At 36.8% G+C, this 18764-nt stretch overlaps 1 protein-coding gene across 2 annotated transcripts in view; it reads right to left on the reverse strand.

Moving 5' to 3' along the window:
* The window catches only part of SEC22B (SEC22 homolog B, vesicle trafficking protein), a 63014-nt gene that overhangs the window by 28730 nt on the left and 15520 nt on the right, over positions 1-18764 (reverse strand). Inside the window, exon 5 of one of the 2 annotated variants that reach the window (XM_067727449.1) lies at positions 13030-14973. The exons of the other annotated variant lie outside the window; for it this stretch is intronic. Within the exon in view, the coding sequence (XP_067583550.1) occupies positions 14819-14973 (155 nt within the window). The 3' untranslated portion in view covers positions 13030-14818. Of the gene's footprint in view, positions 1-13029; positions 14974-18764 lie in introns of those variants that run through there. 2 annotated transcript variants of the gene reach the window in all.

Genomic DNA, 18764 nt, shown 5'->3' on the forward strand with positions numbered 1-18764 from the left:
ACCTTAAATGGAAAGAATCAGGCCTAAGAATCAGGCCTAAACATCTTACTTTCATCTTATTAAAAACATTTTTATTTAAAAACCGGTGCAATGTGAGATCTAAAAATCTGGGGTTAAATGGAAAAACTGGCTGGAGGCGGGGGTGGGGGGTGGGTTCTGGCTACACAGGTCAAATCGTTAAAATGAGATTAAAGAAACAGCCCCGAGTATTTTCTTCAGAGGTTACAGAAAAGGAAAATATTATTTGAAATGAGTGAATGTTTGTTGTGGCATTTATAGTATCAGGATTTGCCTCATCTATCACCTAAAACCATCATTTTTTAAGGGCTGTTGTTCTCTTTACAGTACAGTTGTTTTCCTCTCAAGGAAACACTGCTTTACTTTGAGGAAGTGGCAGACTCCTCATATTGGAGTTTTGCTGCCCTCTTCTGGAAACACTAAGTCATGGCCTGAGAAATGGACTGTGCTAAAGGATCCTAAATACTGCAGTACAACCAGACTGCAGTATCAAGAATAAAATAATTATGGAACTGGGTTGTTAGTTTTCAGAGGAACAGGCAGGGCTGCACTCATAACGAATGCTTCCCTTGATCAGTTAGAATAATAATAATAGTAATACAGTACAGTATTTACAGGTCACTTCACAGTTCATGAAACCCTCAGAACTATTATTGCATTTTTACCTCCTTTTATACTCAAATAGTTCATGTGAAGTAGGCACAGCAGATACCATTCCCATTTTTTCAACCATGGGAAATTGAGGTACATAGTGCCTAAATAACTTACCCAAAGTCTTACAGCTGCAGAGAGTGAGATGATCTAGAAGCCAAGTCTCCTGACTCCCAACTCAGTATTTTCTACCCTTTCATATCCACAGACCACTGCTGCATGTGATGTCAGTAATTTGTCTTTGTTGCAGTTCATATAAATCTCTATACTTCTTCAGGAATGTCCATTTTACACTATAGTGTTCACCTAACTGATGAAAATAAATATGTATATGATTCTAGCAAGGCTATGGTTATTGTAGCAAAAACAATAACAACAAAAAACCCCCCAAATATAGCTACATAAATACCACAAGCAAGTGGATGGGCTAAAGCAGAAATTCTTAAACTTTTGCTTGGAAGTTCTTTACAGTCTTTTTATTTTTAAAGAATCTTTAGCAAGCAGCGTTTTGTACTGTTAACTCCCAACTCTACTACTGGGGAAAATCGAGTTTGAGAAAGATGGAAGAAAAATCAGAGTGTCAAAATGAAAAAAAAAAATCAAGAAAAACCAATTTGAAAGTCAAATTATTTTATTCTAAAGTTCCAGGTGTGCAAATTAACACACTCTGAACATTTATGCAAATAGCCAAATAAAAGACATACAAATGATAAGCTCTTCAGTCCTCACTACCTCCCCCTGTGTGCCCAGTTCAACATACCTCATTGCCTACCTACACTATTTGCAAGGGAATCCTTGAGAGAAGCCTGGCAGGTGCAAACTGCCATCGGTTGGTCAAAACTAAGTCTTAAACCAGTTTCTTATCTTTAGCATGGTAAAATATGCCTTACTCTGTATGGCATATGGGTCAAGGTATTTATAGCTGAACTGGAGTCACTTTTTCAGATGACAAATTGGTAAGGAGTTAAGTGACATGAAAAGCTCATTTAATATTATCCACACAACATACAAGCAACCATAGGCTCTGTGGTCAACTGGACACATTTCCAGACTGAGATCTGCCAGTCTGACTTTTGTGCTTTCTCTTCAGGTCTAATTTGACTCCATGCCTTACTCTTCACCCTTTTACCTTTCAACTGTTTCTGTCCTAAAGAACCAATTTCATTTGCTATATTATCTTTCTTCCTCTTCCCCAATGTGTTTACTATATATAGATAGAATCTTCCTGTTAGTCCTCTTTTTTGTTCTGACTTCTTTTTAATGTGCCTCTCTCCTTTCCAATTCCCGTATTAGGCCTATACCATTTTACCCCACTTTGTTTTCCCCTTCCATTCAAATTATGTGTATATCCATGACTTAAAGCACAGCCCAGTTCCAGAAAACTTGTGCATAAATTTTTGTAATCCAATGTACTCATTCTGCAAGTATTTGCTGAGTACCTCCAACGTGTCACTGTACTGAGTGCCAAGCACTCAAAAGACATGAATATCAATTTGTCTCTAACTTAGGGACTTCACATGGTATACAGCCAAGGAGACAAACGAGTACACGTCAACCACTATTTTAAATTGGTAGGTTCTATGCTGGAAATATGAACACGTTACTATGGGAGGATGAAACCACAACTTCTCCCAGGTTGATAAGAAAGAGGATGTGAGAACGTTAGAAAGGCTTTACAAGGAGGTGTTAGAGCTGGGTCTTTGAGAGATGAGCAGAACTTTAGTAGGTTGAAAGTGAAAAGGAAAGGGGTAAAGTACACACACAAAAAAATTCTGGAGAGAAGGTCCCAATGAGCCAGGGCACAAGGTAAAGTGGTAATCTGACTGATTAGAGAAAGCCAGAGAATTTGGTGTGGATGAAACAAAACAGGTGGTGGGGAGTGGCAGATGAGTCTGAAAGGATACGAGGTCACACTGTGGAAGGCAGACTGGAGTATGTGACCTTTTATTCTATAGGAAATGGGGATGCGATTGGCTCTTTATGAAAGTACTACTACTAACATTGTAGTAGTACTGGGCTGAAAGAGGGATGTGTATAAGGAAAGTAGTAAGAAGGCTACTGCAAGAGTCCAACTTAAAGTTAATGAGAGCTTGAATCTAAGACCAAAAAGAAAGGAAGTGATGAATGAGAAATATCTTGGCCGTTAAGAAAAACAAGTTTTAGTTAACAGTTGAGAGGTGGAAGGAGAAAACAGAGTCAAATGTAATTCATGACTTGTAGCTCAGGTAAAGGAGTTGCAGGTGATGTCTGAAAATCAGAAATACATTAGAAAGCACAGGTGAGGTTTTAACTTTGAAGATAATGGAATGAAGGTAATAAGATGTTTTAGGTGCACTTAAGTTTTATGGGATACTCAAACACAGATATCCAATAAGCAGCAAAAAATTGGATCTAGATCTCAAGTTTAAGGATAGACAGGTATATTTGGAGCTATCAGTAATACAAGTGATAGTTGAAGCCCTAAATATAGAAGACAAACTAGAGGAGCTTCTTGAATTCTTGCAGTGTTTGAAATATTTTAAATATTCCTTAAAGCAGGGGCATATCTGCATTGACTAATAAGAGAACACAGTATATTATGAAATCAATTAAAGGTAAGCTAAATTAAGATCTAAAAATTACGAGTAGGTATAACAGTTAATTTTAAAGCTCTTGCTTACAGAAGTAAAGTTGTAGTAAAATATTAACTGCTAAGCAAAAGCAGCATCTAGGGAAATGAAGTAAAATGGAGAGGAATAGGAGTGAGGAAAAAGTAGGGGGAAAAGAGAAGAGAATGGGCAAAAGGACATAAGAAACAAAGGGGAGATTTATTTTAAAAAATCACTTTGCTAAACCTTAAGTGAATCAGATGTAGAAAAATGTTGAATTAACACTGAGATCAAATGTAAAAGTAAAGGAACAAATAAAATAAGATGTATTACAGGAGATTAGCTCAAGATGGAGGAGTAGAAGGACGTGAGCTCACCCCCTTCTTAAAAAACACCAAACCCCAAACTAACTGCTGAACAACCATTGATAAAAAACGCTGGAACCTACAAAAAAGGATACCCTACATCCAAAGACAAAAAGGAGGCCACAGCAAGATGGTAGGAGGGATGCAATCATGATAAACTCAAATCCCACACCTGCCAGGTGGGTGACCTACAAACTGGAAAACAATTATACCACAGAAGTTATCCCACAGGAGTGAAAGTTCTGAGCCCCATGTCAGGCTGCCCAGACTGGGAGTCCAGCAATGGGAGGAAGAGTCCCCAGAGAATCTAGCTTTGAAGCCAAGTGGGATTTGATCACAGGACTTTCACAAGACTGGGGGAAACAGAGACTCCACTCTCAGAGGGTGTGCACCAGGACCCAGGGGAAAAAAACAGTGACCCCATAAAAGACTAAGCCAGACTTACCTGCTAGTAGTGAAGGGTCTCCTGAGGAGGTGTGCACCAGGACCCAGGGGAAAAAAACAGTGACCCCATAAAAGACTGAGCCAGACTTACCTGCTAGTAGTGAAGGGTCTCCTGAGGAGGTGGGGGCAGCTGGGGCTCATTGTGGGGACAAGGACACTGCCAGCAGCAATTCTGGGAAGTACTCATTGGCATGAGTCCTCCTTGAGGCCATCATTAGCCCCACCAAACAGCCTGTAGGCTCCAGTGCTGGGTTGCCTCAGGCCAGACAACCAACAGGGTGGGAGCACAGCCCCATCCATGAGCGGATTAATGTTTTACTGAGCACAGCCCTGCCCACCAGAGGGACAAGATCCACCTCCACCCACCACCAGGCCCTCCCATCACAAAGCTTGCACAAGACTCTTAGGCAGCCTCATCCACCAGCCTCACCCACTTCTGCAGACAGCAGAAATGAGAACTACAATCCTGCAGCCTGTGGAATGGAATCCACAATCACAGAAAATTAAACAAAATGAAATGGCAAAGGTATATGTCCCAGATGAAGAAACAAGATAAAACCCCAGAAAGACTAAGTGAAGTGGAGATAGGCAAACTTCCAGAAAAATAATTCAGAATAATGATAGTGAAGATGATCCAGGATCTCGAAAAAGAATGGAGGCAAGGATCGAAAAGATGCAAGAAATGTTTAACAAAGACCTAGAAGAACTAAAGAACAAACAAACAGAGATGAACAGTATAAAAACTGCAATGAAAAATACACTAGAAGGAATCAGTAGCAGAATAACTGAGGCAGAAGAACAAATAAGTGACCTGGAAGACAGAATGGTGGAAATCACTGCCACAGAACAGAATAAAGAAAAAAGAATAAAAAGAAATTAAGACAATCTAAGAGACATCTGGTACAACATCAACCATACCAACATTCACATTATAGGGGTCCCAGAAGGAGAAGAGAGAGAGAAAGGACCTGAGAAAATATCTGAAAAGATAATTGCTGAAAACTTCCCTAACATGGGAAACAAAATAGTCACCCAAGTCCAGGAAGTGCAGAGAGTCCCAAGCAGGATAAACCCAAGGAGGAATATGCTGAGACACATAGTAATCAAACTGACAAAAATTAAAGACAAAGAAAAACTATTAAAAGCAACAAGGGATAGGGAGGGTGGGAGGGAGATGCAAGAGGGAGGGGACATGGGGATATATGTATACATATACCTGATTCACTCTTTTATACAGCTAACACAACACTGTAAAGCAATTATACTCCAATAAAGATGTTAAAAAACAAACAAAATAAAAAACAAACAAACAAAAAAAGCAACGAGGGAAAAATGACAACATACAAGGGAACTCCCATAAGAATATCTGCTGATTTTTCAGCAGAAGCTCTGCAGGCCAAAAGGGAGTGGCACGATATATTTAAAGTGATGAAAGGGAAGAACCTACAACCAAGAATACTCTACCCAGCAAGGATCTCATTCAGACTTAACAGAGAAATCAAAAGCTTCACAGAAAAGCAAAAGCTAAGAGAGTTCAGTACCACTAGACAAGCTTTGCAACAATTGCTAAGAGAAACTTCTCTAGACGGGAAAGACACCAGCAACTGAAAACAACCTTGTACATATATAGACTGCTATATCAAAACCTATGGGATCAGCAAACCCCAAAACACAATAGATACACACACACACACACACACACACACACACACACACACACGAACAAAAAGGAAAAAGAAAAGAAAAGGCAACTCAAACACAACACTAAACATGGTCATCAAATCCCAGGAGAAGAGAACAAGACAGGAAGGGAAGAAAAAAGACCTATAAAAACAAACCCAAAACAATTAAGAAAATGGCAATAGGAACTTGCATATCGATAATTACCTTAAATGTAAATGAATTAAATGCTCCAAGCAAAAGACACAGACTGGTTAAATGGATACAAAAACAAGACCTGTATATATGCTGTCTACTAGAGACCCACTTCAGACCTCGGGACACATACAGAGTGAAAGTGAGGGGATGGAAAAAGATATTCCATGCAAATGTAGATCCAAAGAAAGCTGGAGTAGCAATACTCATATCAGACAAAATAGACTTCAAGACAAAGACTGTTATAAGAGACAAAGAAGGACACTACATAATGATCAAGGGATCAATCCAAGAAGAAGATATAACAATTATAAATACATATGCACCCAACATAGGAGCACCTCAATATATAAGGCAAATGCTAACAGCCATAGCAGGGGAAATCAAAAGTAACACAATAATAGTGGGGGAGTTTAACACTCCACTTACACCAATGGATAGACCATACAGACAGAAAATTAATAACGAAATACAAGTCTTAAATGACACATTAGACCAGAGGGACATAACTGATATTTACAGAGCATTCCATCCAAAAGCAGCAAAATACACATTCTTCTCATGTGTACATGGAACATCCTACAGGACTGACCACATGCTGGGCCACAAAGTGAGACTCAGTAAATTTAAGAAAATTGAAATCATATCAGGTATCTTTTCCTACCACAACGCTATGAGATTAGAAATAAACTACAAGAAAAAAAAAACTGTAAAAAACACAAACACGTGGAGGCTAAACAATATGCTACTAAACAACCAATGGATCACTGAAGAAATCAAAGAGGAAATCAAAAAATACCTAGAGACAAATGAAAATGAAAGCACAATGATCCAAAACCTATGGGATGCAGCAAAAGCAATTCTAAGAGGGAAGTTTATAGCAATACAATATTACCTTAGGAAACAAGAAAAATCTCAAATAAACAACCTAACCTTACACCAAAAGCAACTAGAGAAAGAAGAACAAGCAAAACCTAAAGTTAGTAGGAGGAAAGAAAATCATAAAGACCAGAGCAGAAATAAATGAAATAGAGATGAAGAAAACAATAGCAAAGATCAATGAAACTAAAAGCTGGTTCTCTAAGAAGATAAACAAAATTTATAACCCTTTAGCCAGACTCATCAAGAAAAAAAAGGGAGAAGACTCAAATCAATAAAATTAGAAATGAAAAAGGAGAAGTTACTACTGACACCACAGAAATACAAAGGATCATAAGAGACTACTACAAGCAACCGTATGCCAATAAAATGGACAACCTGGAAGAAATGGACAAATTCTTAGAAAGGTACAATCTCCCAAGACTGAACCAGGAAGAAAGAGAAAATATGAACAGACCAATCACAAGTAAGGAAATTGAAACTGTGATTTAAAAACTCCAAGAAACAAAAGTCCAGGACCAGGTGGCTTCACAGGTGAATTGTATCAAACATTTAGAGAAGAGTTATCCTTCTGAAACACCTATCCTTCTGAAACAGTTCCAAAAATTGCAGAGGAAGGAAACCTCCCAAACTCATTCTATGAGGCCACCATCACCCTGATACCAAAACCAGACAGACACCACAAAAAATAAAATTACAGGCCAATATCACTGATGAACATAGATGCAAAAATCCTCAACAAAATACTAGCAATCTGAATCCAACAATACAGTAAAAGGATCATACACCATGATCAAGTGGGATGTATCCCAGGGATGCAAGGATTTTTCAATATCTGCAAATCAATCACTGTGATACACCACATCAACAAATTGAAGAATAAAAACAATATGATCATCTCAATAGATGCAGAAAAAGCTTTTGACAAAATTCAACACCCATTTATGATAAAAACTCTCCAAAAAGTGGGTATAGAGGGAACATACCTCAACATAATAAAGGCCATATACAACAAACCTACAGCTAACATCATACTCAATGGTGAAAAGCTACAAGCATTTCCTCTAAGATCAGGAACAAGACAAGGATGTCCACTCTCACCACTTTTATTCAACGTAGTTTTAGAAGTCCTAGCTACAGCAATCAGAGAAGAAAAAGAAATAAAAGGAATCCCAACTGGAAAAGAAGTTAAACTCACTGTTTTCAGATGACATGATACTATACATAGAAAATCCTAAAGATGCAACCAGAAAACTACTAGAGCTCATCAATGAATTTGGTAAAGTTGCAGGTTACAGAATTAACAAACAGAAATTTGTTGCATTCTTATACATTAACAACAAAAGATCAGAAAGAGAAATTCAAGAAATAATCCCATTTATCATCACATCAAAAAGAATAAAATATCTAGGAATAAACCTACCTAAGGAGGTAAAAGACCTGTACTCCAAAAACTATAAAATGCTGCTGATGAAAGAAATCGAAGATGACACAAACAGATGGAAAGATATACCATGTTCTTGGATTGGAAGAATCAATATTGTCAAAATGACCATACTACCCAAGGCAATCTACAGATTCAATGCAATCCCTATCAAATTACCAATGGCATTTTTCACAGAACTAGAACAAAAAAATCTTAAAATTTGTATGGAGACACAAGAGAGCCCGAATAGCCAAAGCAATCTTGAGAAAGAAAAGCGAACCTGGAGGAATCAGGTGCCCTGACTTCAGACTACACTACAAAGCTACAGTCATCAAAACAGTATGATACTGGCTCTAAAACAGAAATATAGATCAATGGAACAGGATAGAAAGACCAGAAATAAACCCACACACCTATGGTCAATTAATCTATGACAAAGGAGGCAAGGATATGCAATGAAGGAAAGACAGTCTCTTCAATAAATGGTGCTGGGAAAACTGGACAGCTACATGTAAAAAAATGAAATCAGAACATTCTCTAACACCATACACAAATATAAATTCAAAATGGATTGAAAACCTAAAAGTGAGACTGGACACTATAAAACTCCTAGAGGAAAACATAGGCAGAAGAACACTCTCTGACATAAATTGCAGCAATATCTTTTTCAATCTGTCTCCCAGAGTAATGGAAATAAAAACAAAAATAAACAAATGGGACCTAATCAAACTCAAAATCTTTTGCACAGCAAAGGAAACCATAAACAAAACGAAAAGACAACCCACAGAATGGGAGAAAGTATTTGCAAATGATGTGACTGACAAGGGATTAGTCTCCAAAATTTACAAACAGCTCATGAGGCTTAATATCATCAAAACAAACAACCCAATCAAAAATGGGCAGAAGGGCTTCCCTGGTGGCACAGTGGTTAAGAATCCGCCTGCCAATGCAGGGGACATGGGTTCGAGCCCTGGTTCGGGAAGACCCCACATACCATGGAGCAACTAAACCCATGCACCACAACTACTGAGCCTGTGCTCTAGAGCCTGCAAGCCACAACTACTGAAGCCTGTGCGCCTAGAGCCTGGGCTCTGCAACAAGAGAAGCCACCGCAATGAGAAGCCCGCACACTGCCATGAAGAGTAGCCCCTGTTCTCTGCAACTAGAGAAAGCCTGCACGCAACAACAAAGACCCAATGCAGCCAAAAATAATTAATTAAAAATAAATGGGCAGAAGACCTAAATAGACATTTCTCCAAAGAAGACATACAGATGGCCAAGAGGCACATGAAAAGATGTTCAACATCACTAATTATTAGAGAACTGCAAATCAAAACTACAATAAGATATCACCTCACACCAGTCAGAATGGCTATTATCAAAAAATCCACAAACAATAAATGCTGGAGGGGGTGTGGAGAGAAGGGAACCCTCCTGCACTGTTGGTGGGAATGTAAATTGGTGCAGCCACTATGGAGAACAGTATGGAGGTTCCTTAAGAAACTAAAAATAGAGCTACCATATGATCCTGCATTCCCACTCTTGGGCATATACCCAGAGAAAAACATGGTCTGAAAGGATACATGCACCCCAATGTTCATTGCAGCACTGTTCACAATAGCCAAAACATGGAAGCAACCTAAATGTCCATCAACAGAAGAACGGATAAAGAAGATGTGGTACATATATACAACGGAATATTACTCAGCTGTTAAAAAGAATGAAATAATGCTATTTGCAGCAACATGGATGGACCTAGAGATTGTCATACTGAGTGAAGTAAGTCATACAGAGAAAGAGAAATATCGTATGATATCACTTATATGCAGAATCTAAAAAAAAATGATAAAAGGAACTTATTTACAAAACAGAAACAGATTCACAGACTTAGAGAATATGGTTACCAGGGGAGAAGGGTGTGTGTGTGGGGAGGGATAGTTAGGGAGTTTGGGATTGCCATGCACACACTGTTCTGTTTAAAATGGATGACCAATGGGGACCTACTGTATAGCACATGGAACTCTGCTCAATATTCTGTAACTACCTAATTGGTAAAATAATTTGAAAAAGAATAGATACATGTATATGTATAATCAAATCACTTTGTTGTACACCTGAAACTAACACAACATTGTTAATCAAATGTACTCCAATAGAAAATAAAGTTTTTAAAAAATGTGTTACAAACCAAGAAGGAGAAAAGGCAAACAAGAACCCGAGAGCAAAAAATATTAAAAAATAAAGGGAGAAATGACAGATAAGTAAATGAAAAAGAGAAGGAAATAATACAATGAAATTATATTTTTAAAAAGCCAACCTTTTCCAAAAAAAGACAAAAACAAATAACTTGACAGGACAAAGTGAAATAGTGCTTAGGACAAACACTTCTACATCATAATTTAGGAATAAACAGTATATGTAGTGGTTGGGTGTCTAGCAGTCCTGGATTTGAACCCAAGTACTTCCACTTGCTATGTGATCTTGGGCAAGCTGGGAAAATGGTTATGAGGACTGTAATAATACATGTAAAATGACTGACACATATGCTCAGTTAATGAAGGTTATAGAAGGTTAGTCCAGTTTTGATTAGTATACGGAAGTCAAATTTCCAACAATTTTTCTAATCTAAGACATGGATTCAATTACAGCACTTGAAATAAACTTTATTAGAATGGAGTGATTAAATTGCTCAAGATAGTTGTATACTGTTGGGTCAACACTGTCTGTAATGAGTAGTAGGATGTGAGACTCAATTTGCCCCTTCTACCTCAAACTATGTCACACACGCTACAAATTTTTCTTTGGGACTTTTAAAAAGTACAAGCTATTTATTTGGTCCAATTAGTTAATGTGCATTTACAGTAGTAACATCTTTACAACCACTGCTCTTTGCCTTTTTGCTGAGCTAAAAAGACAACCAGACGGGGCTCAGTCAGTTCTGCTAAATACACTAACTAAAAGCCTTAATTGTGTGTCCACCAACATTCAAGCCCTTAGGTCATGAAAACTCCCAATAAGATGGGAATTTAAATTGAGATGTTTTCTCATACATGTATTATTAAATACTATGTATGAAGAAATGATTATCCATTTGCCTTCTTAACTTGCTTTTGCAAGACTTCCTACTGATAAAAGTAGAAATAAAAAATTTAAGATCCTTGATTTTGAGGAACTGGACCAAATATTTTTTTTCTGTAGAACAAGATCCAAAAATATTTGATAGAACTTTTTTACACAATTTTTTAAGAATGAATCTCATCCACAAAGTTAGTTCAAACTGTAGAATTTTTCTAGTTCACCTCAGCTGTACAGTTTTCAAGGTTTCTGGATTCTTTCCTTTGAGTTCCACATCCTCTATATTTGGATTTCTTAGCTAGGGGGATCATGGACCACCAGGTCATGAACAGGCTTTATAGAGTTCTTGAAAACCCTGACATAGTATGTGATACTTGGTATACATGTACACATGAACATTGTTCTGGGGTAAAGGCACATACCTTTCACCAGATTTTCAAAGGTTTTCCAAAAAGCTTAAGAACCAGTTAGACATTTAAATGAAGAGATGTACATACAATGTGCCAAATATTGCTATGTTAACACTTGTGAGATTTCTTAATTAAAACATGTTATGAAGTTCAGTGCCATAACCAAAAAAGCTACTTCTAAAGAGTAGTTCAACGTCTTTACCTCCTAGTGGTTCACACAATCCTCAACCCACTGCAATCTGACTTGTGTCTCTACTGCCCTGGAATTACTTTGCTTGTATGATTACGTTCCTAATTGTTAAATTCAAAATACATTTTGTGGTACTTGTTTGATTTGACCTCTTGGTGGTATAGTATGGTGGAGAAAAGCACAGACTCTGGAGTCAAACTGTCTAGGTTCAAATCTTAGCTGTCACTTGCTAGCTCTGCATCTTTGGATAAATTACTCAACTCTTCTGTGCCTCAGTGCAGTAAAGTTTCTTCATTCACATGGTGTGAACAGTATTTACTTCAAAATGTCAACATGAGAATTAAAATAAGCTCCTAACAAAGAAAGCATTGTGTAAATATTTCAGTATGTGGGATTATTCCTTTCTTGAAAATAACTTGAAACCTGTCTATGTCTCATTCTACTCTGATGGCTCCTTAGTTTCATCTCCCTACTTTCAGGCTTATTCCTCTCTAATATATCTTTTATAGCATGGCCAGAATGATCATTTGAAGTTATAAATCTGATGCCATCTCTTGCCACTGATGTTAGTATAGTCTGAATGACTTGCATGACAGTGTACCGTCTACTTCTTCTTCCTCAAGTCTCAGTTGCCTACACTTAACCTATGAGTTAAGTTGAACCAAGCTATATGATCCCCCAAATGGGCCTCACTCTTTTAACTCATGACTCTTCACAAGCCGTTGACTCCGTCTGGGAAATCCCACTCTCCTTCTCTTACCACACCCCTCCCCACAGTAAATTAGGTGTCCTTTTTTAATGTGCCCCCGATAACCCTGAACAGTATTTATCACATTCTATTTTAGATACCTGTTTGATTGCTGGTTCATTTCATCTAGTCAGATCTTCCCACTTCCTCCAATAAGGAATAGAAGCAGGAGTCATATTATGACAGTCCTGTTCTTTCATTTTCTACCATCATAATCTTAAACTACTTTCTTATCCCTTTGTTTATCATCCCCCACCCCAACTCATTTTTTAATTAACTCACTGAGTTTAGGTAGAAGTGTATCTATAGAAGAAGATGTGCATGTAAATTAACTAGATAACAAAACTTCACACTAAAGGGAACATTCTAGAAGTATTTATTTCATTGCTGACTACTTGGTTGCAGCATGCAACTCTCAACGAGCTGCCACTCTCCACTCCTACAAAAGTACCAAATGCTATGGTACCAATACTTAGGTTTTCAGCCTTTCAAAGGCTTTTATTACCAATATCATTACTTAGGATAAGCCTTTTAGGGACTTCAAAGCACTTATTCGCTATAAAAAGTAACTTCTTATTTCATGCACAAAACTCCAATTGGCAGACATAGGTCCAAAATGGAAAGAAAAAAGTTTTATTCTAGTTCTGTAAATTATCAGGAATAAAATAAGCATTTCTCCTTGCCTTGTTTTAAAGAAATAGAATTTTTTTTCTCTATCAGGAATCAGAACAGTAGGTTTGATGATCCTGAGTTATAAAATTGCTTACTGGTTAAAGTTCTTTCCAAAGATTTTAAGAAGTAGGCTCATTTTCCTGTACAATTTAAAGAAATGTTTGCAGTATGTGTAGTAATTATAGGTTATATTGTAGACCCTTGTGACAATATTTAAAAGGCCTATTCTCCCCATTTAAAAAAATTCTACCTCAGAAGGTAAAAGGAAATTCCCATTATCCCTGAGCAAAAAAGGGAAAAATCATAGGTACTTTTATTTGTTAATAGAAGCTACTGTAAATGAGTTACCTATTTCTGGAACATTCTCAGAGAATTACATAACTGAAGCAGATACAAGGTGCTCTCAGATTTTCTCAGATAAATGTGTTTAGTAGTTTGAGTAGTTGCTCTGAAAAATTTCAATTTAATTAACTACACAACTGAATATTTTCCATTTTGAAATTTGAGGATATCCTGAGAGGGACATGAAACTATTGGACATAGAGGAATTTAAAAAATGTTAGCAAATTGTGGCAGGAGGAAGAGTGGGGAAAATCGTAGTGGAGAAAAAGTGAGAAAAGGGCAGGACAAAGCTGTAGTCATGAGCCGGCCTCTCTTTGTCACTAAGTCAGGGGCCTCTGGCTATCAGTACGCTACATTCACTCTTAGATTAATATAAACCAGATGCGGAAAAATAAAATTAAGAATGTCCCAAACAAAACATTTAAGTCTTTTAAGGAGTAAATGACAGAAAACATTTTAGCTTCTTAATCACGGAGTGCTATAATTTCAAGGCATCAATATAATTCATTTAACCCTAAAGCAATTGTGCAATAAGCAAAACATCATAAATGGAAAACAACAAAGGTTAACTTCCTACAGGGGCCAATAGACAGGATCTCTTGCAGCACAGCAATTAACCTTCACATACTGGAGTCTTGTTTAAAAGGCCTTCAACAACTCAGATTCCTGAAAAATCACAAGTGTCACCAACAAACGGAATGTTGATTAAACAGAGTCCAAAAACTTTCCAAAGGGCTGCCTTCTCTGAAGGGATTTCAGACTGTTGCTAGCACAGGTTGGTTAAGCCAAACCTCACTGACGGCTCCATTAGAGATGAGAATGCCCAGTCAGTGCTGTTTTAAAAATGTAAAACACTGGGAGGGAAAAAAACAAATAAAACAATCTACTGTTCCCTAACATATATGGCTTAGCACCCAGAGAAAGCCTCTGCCCCCAAAAGACACTTTCTACATAGGGCTAAGCTTCATTAAATGAGGCGTAATCTTTCATTTTCAGGACATGTCTTTCCTTGCAAGGTCTTTAGAGGCAGAAGTTCCACTTGGATTCTAATACGCATCTCTGTGAGCTCAGCTTCCTGAAAACATACACCTGCTGGGTTCTAGGTTCTTCCTTGCCAGTGACTGGATTCACTACTTCACAGCCACCAGAATCTCACATACACTATTAACATGATGAAAAATACAGCTACTGCTGCAAGTTTGGCGTAAGTGGAACGCATGTTCAAGTACTTCGCATCCTGGCGGTATTTCTTGGACAGACTGGACAAATTGTTAGCCTTCGAATCCAATGCTGTCAAAAAGGAAAAAAGGATAACATCAATTAGTCCCTTAAAGTATTTTATCAAATGTATTAAGACATAAAAATAAACAAAATGAGTGGCACTATTTCAAACCATGAAGCTTAAATTATCATTTTTATTTTAAGGGTACGGTTGCATACACTGATTAACTCGTGATCCTGAAGCACTGTAAAATCTACAATGCATTTTAAAATTATCAGATCAATTTATGTTCAAATTCTTGAGGCTGTATGCAGGCTCTGGCCTCAGACCCTGGTTCAAATCTCAGCTGTACCAGTCACGTGGTATTGGTCAACTCAGCCTCTCTAAGACCCAGCTTCTTTTGTCTATAAAAATAGGGATTATATAGTAACAATAAACATATCATAGGATGCCTGTAAAGTGAGCACAATGCCTACATACAGTAAACACTTGACAAATGTTAGCTGACCATAACTATCTTCATAATCTCTTAATGGTCTAAATCATATTTGCTCATATTTTGACAAATGATAATCCAGGTAAGATAAAAGATGCAGGTAACCAGAAGATTCAAAGAACCAGACACTGAGTATTAAGCTATATCTCAGTGGTGACTGCTACCAAATTTCTAAGACTTTCCACATAGTAAAGACTATTATTATGAAGATAAAGCTATCAGAAATTATATTTTAACAGATATAGGAAAGCTGTATTATAATGAAAATACAATCACAGGTGCTAGAAAACCACCAATATCTACTAAATTAAGATTTTTAGAATCTTAGGCAAAGTTTTTCTTTTTTCCTATAAGGACATTTGTAATGTCAGTATCTTCTTTTAATTGTTAACTGAGCACTTAGAGAAATAGTCAGATATACACAAGCTAGACTGGGCTTAAAATATATGGCATGTTTTTAATAATAAAAACAAACTCTCAGTTTGGCATAAATAAATTCTAATAAAACTTTTTACTTCTTTAAAATTCTGAAAAACTATATTGCAATCTGAATTTGTTTGTTCTTCCTTGGAGAATGCTTTTGGAATATTTGGAGTTGCTTAATAGAGACTGGTTTTGATTGAGAAATGTGGCATTACTTAATAACACAGGCATGCCAGCCATTTCCAAATTAGAACTTGTCCTGTAAGAAAAGCACCTAGTGCAAAAAGCAGTTAAGGGATGAGAAATAGCCATGACAATGCTGCAAGGAATCTTTCCAGCCTGTCTACTAGAATGTACAATCCACTGGACAGAGGTTTTTAACTACTACTGTGTTTATTACTATATTCCCAGTGCCTAGAATGTGATCTGGCATACAGTCAGTGAAAAATACAGTGAAAAATCAATAAATAAATATTTGCTACATGAATCTAAATCTGCTGAGAATAACTGGGCAAAGAAATAAATATTAGGTCATATGAAATAATTAATAGTTAAGAGAATTCCTTTACACTGGAACATTTGGAAACACATAGTATCATAAAGACAAAGTTATTGCTTGGAGAAGTCATTTAGCAAATATTCATGTTATGGGTACCATGAGAAGTGCTAGAGGATACAATTATGATCAAAACATACATGATCTCTATATTTGTGAAATTTACAGTCTAATAGGGTGACATCTTTGGATAAAAAATAAAACCTATGGCTTAAAAGAAACAGGTATATTTAGGCAGTAAAAAAGGCATAATCTGATCTTGTTAAAAGAACCCACAGGAACTATTCTTGGGTCATAAATGCAAAGTTGATTAGCTCTAAAACTTTAAAACTTAGAAGGAGAAAAAGGTATAAAAGATGGACTCTTATTATACAGAAGCTTAAAGAGGAAGAGAACATTTTTTGAGGTGGCCTAATCTTTCCACTGCCTTCATATATGCTCTGTTCAGCATATGCTTTTTCTTCCTCTTAAAATACCACTCTTCACTCCTTCCTGATCTATCAAAACTCAAGAAATCTTTCCTGTTCATTTATCTACTTCCTTCTACATTTTTATAGCTCTTATTGCCTAGAGATCTATATATAATGATTTAAAACTGTCATTCACTGAAGATGGACAAGGACTCCAAAAGCCAACAAATTCTGCCAGGTACTAACAGTGTAACTTTTATAGTAAGCTACTTTTCTGATTCTTTGCTTCTTTATCTGTGAAACCAGTTTGATACCACCCACTTCACATGGGATTACTCTAAAGAATAACTAAGATATATGTAAAGTCCCCCTACCATATTGCCTAGCACAATGTAAGTGTTCAACTGATGTTTGTTCCCTTATACTATCTATAAATTACTCTGTGACAATCTTTCTTATCTTCCCAATCACATGAAGTTATTTAAGGGTCGAACTGTACTTCTTTTTTAATCAGCGTATCAGCTTTGTAGCAATCAGCAAAGCACTAGAAGAAAATCCATTACACTTTTGATAAATTGACCAGTATATAAAATTTGGATTTAAGAAAAATTCCTGTGCTGGTTTACTTTATCCCAAGTAGAACCTGTGAGTCTGTAATGATGAAAATTTACACAGACTCACAAATCCAAAATCTGATGTTTAAAGAGTTTGAAGCTATATGCTGGGACAACTGCTGACTACAGACATAAAGGTTAAAATCTGCAATTCATAATAAAGGAAAACCCATTATTCATGAATATGTAACAAAGCTGAATTCAAAAAATACACATTAAGGAAACTACTTGTGATGATTACTGTGAAAGAAATAAAAGAAGTATATGAAATAGATATGAAACACATAAATACTACTTTTAAAAAGTATATACTCTATATGACAAACCCACAGCCAACATCGTCCTCAATGGTGAAAAACTGAAAGCATTTCCACTAAGATCAGGAACAAGACAAGGTTGCCCACTCTCACCACTCTTATTCAACATAGTTTTGGAAGTTTTAGCCACAGCAATCAGAGAAGAAAAGGAAATAAAAGGAATCCAAATCAGAAAAGAAGAAGTAAAGCTGTCACTGTTTGCAGATGACATGATACTATACATAGAGAATCCTAAAGATGCTACCAGAAAACTACTAGAGCTAATCAATGAATTTGGTAAAGTAGCAGGATACAAAATTAATGCACAGAAATCTCTGGCATTCCTATACACTAATGATGAAAAATCTGAAAGTGAAGTCAAGAAAACACTCCCATTTACCACTGCAACAAAAAGAATTAAATATCTAGGAATAAACCTACCTAAGGAGACAAAAGACCTGTATGCAGAAAATTATAAGACACTGATGAAAGAAATTAAAGATGATACAAATAGACGGAGAGATATACAATGTTCTTGGATTGGAAGAATCAACATTGTGAAAATGACTCTACTCCCCAAAGCAATCTACAGATTCAATACAATCCCTATCAAACTACCACTGGCATTTTTCACAGAACTAGAACAAAAAATTTCACAATTTGTATGGAAACACAAAAGACCCCGAATAGCCAAAGCAATCTTGGGAATGAAAAACAGAGCTGGAGGAATCAGGCTCCCTGACCTCAGACTATACTACAAAGCTACAGTAATCAAGACAGTATGGTACTGGCACAAAAACAGAAAGATAGATCAATGGAACAGGATAGAAAGCCCAGAGATAAACCCATGCACATATGGTCACCTTATCTTTGATAAAGGAGGCAAGAATGTACAGTGGAGAAAGGACAGCCTCTTCAATAAGTGGTGCTGGGAAAACTGGACAGGTACATGCAAAAGTGTGAGATTAGAACACTCCCTAACACCATACACAAAAATAAGCAGAAAATGGATTAAAGACCTAGATGTAAGGCCAGGAACTATCAAACTCTTAGAGGAAAACATA

The sequence above is a fragment of the Pseudorca crassidens genome, chromosome 2 (genome assembly GCF_039906515.1).
Source record: "Pseudorca crassidens isolate mPseCra1 chromosome 2, mPseCra1.hap1, whole genome shotgun sequence".
NCBI lineage: Eukaryota > Metazoa > Chordata > Mammalia > Artiodactyla > Delphinidae > Pseudorca > Pseudorca crassidens.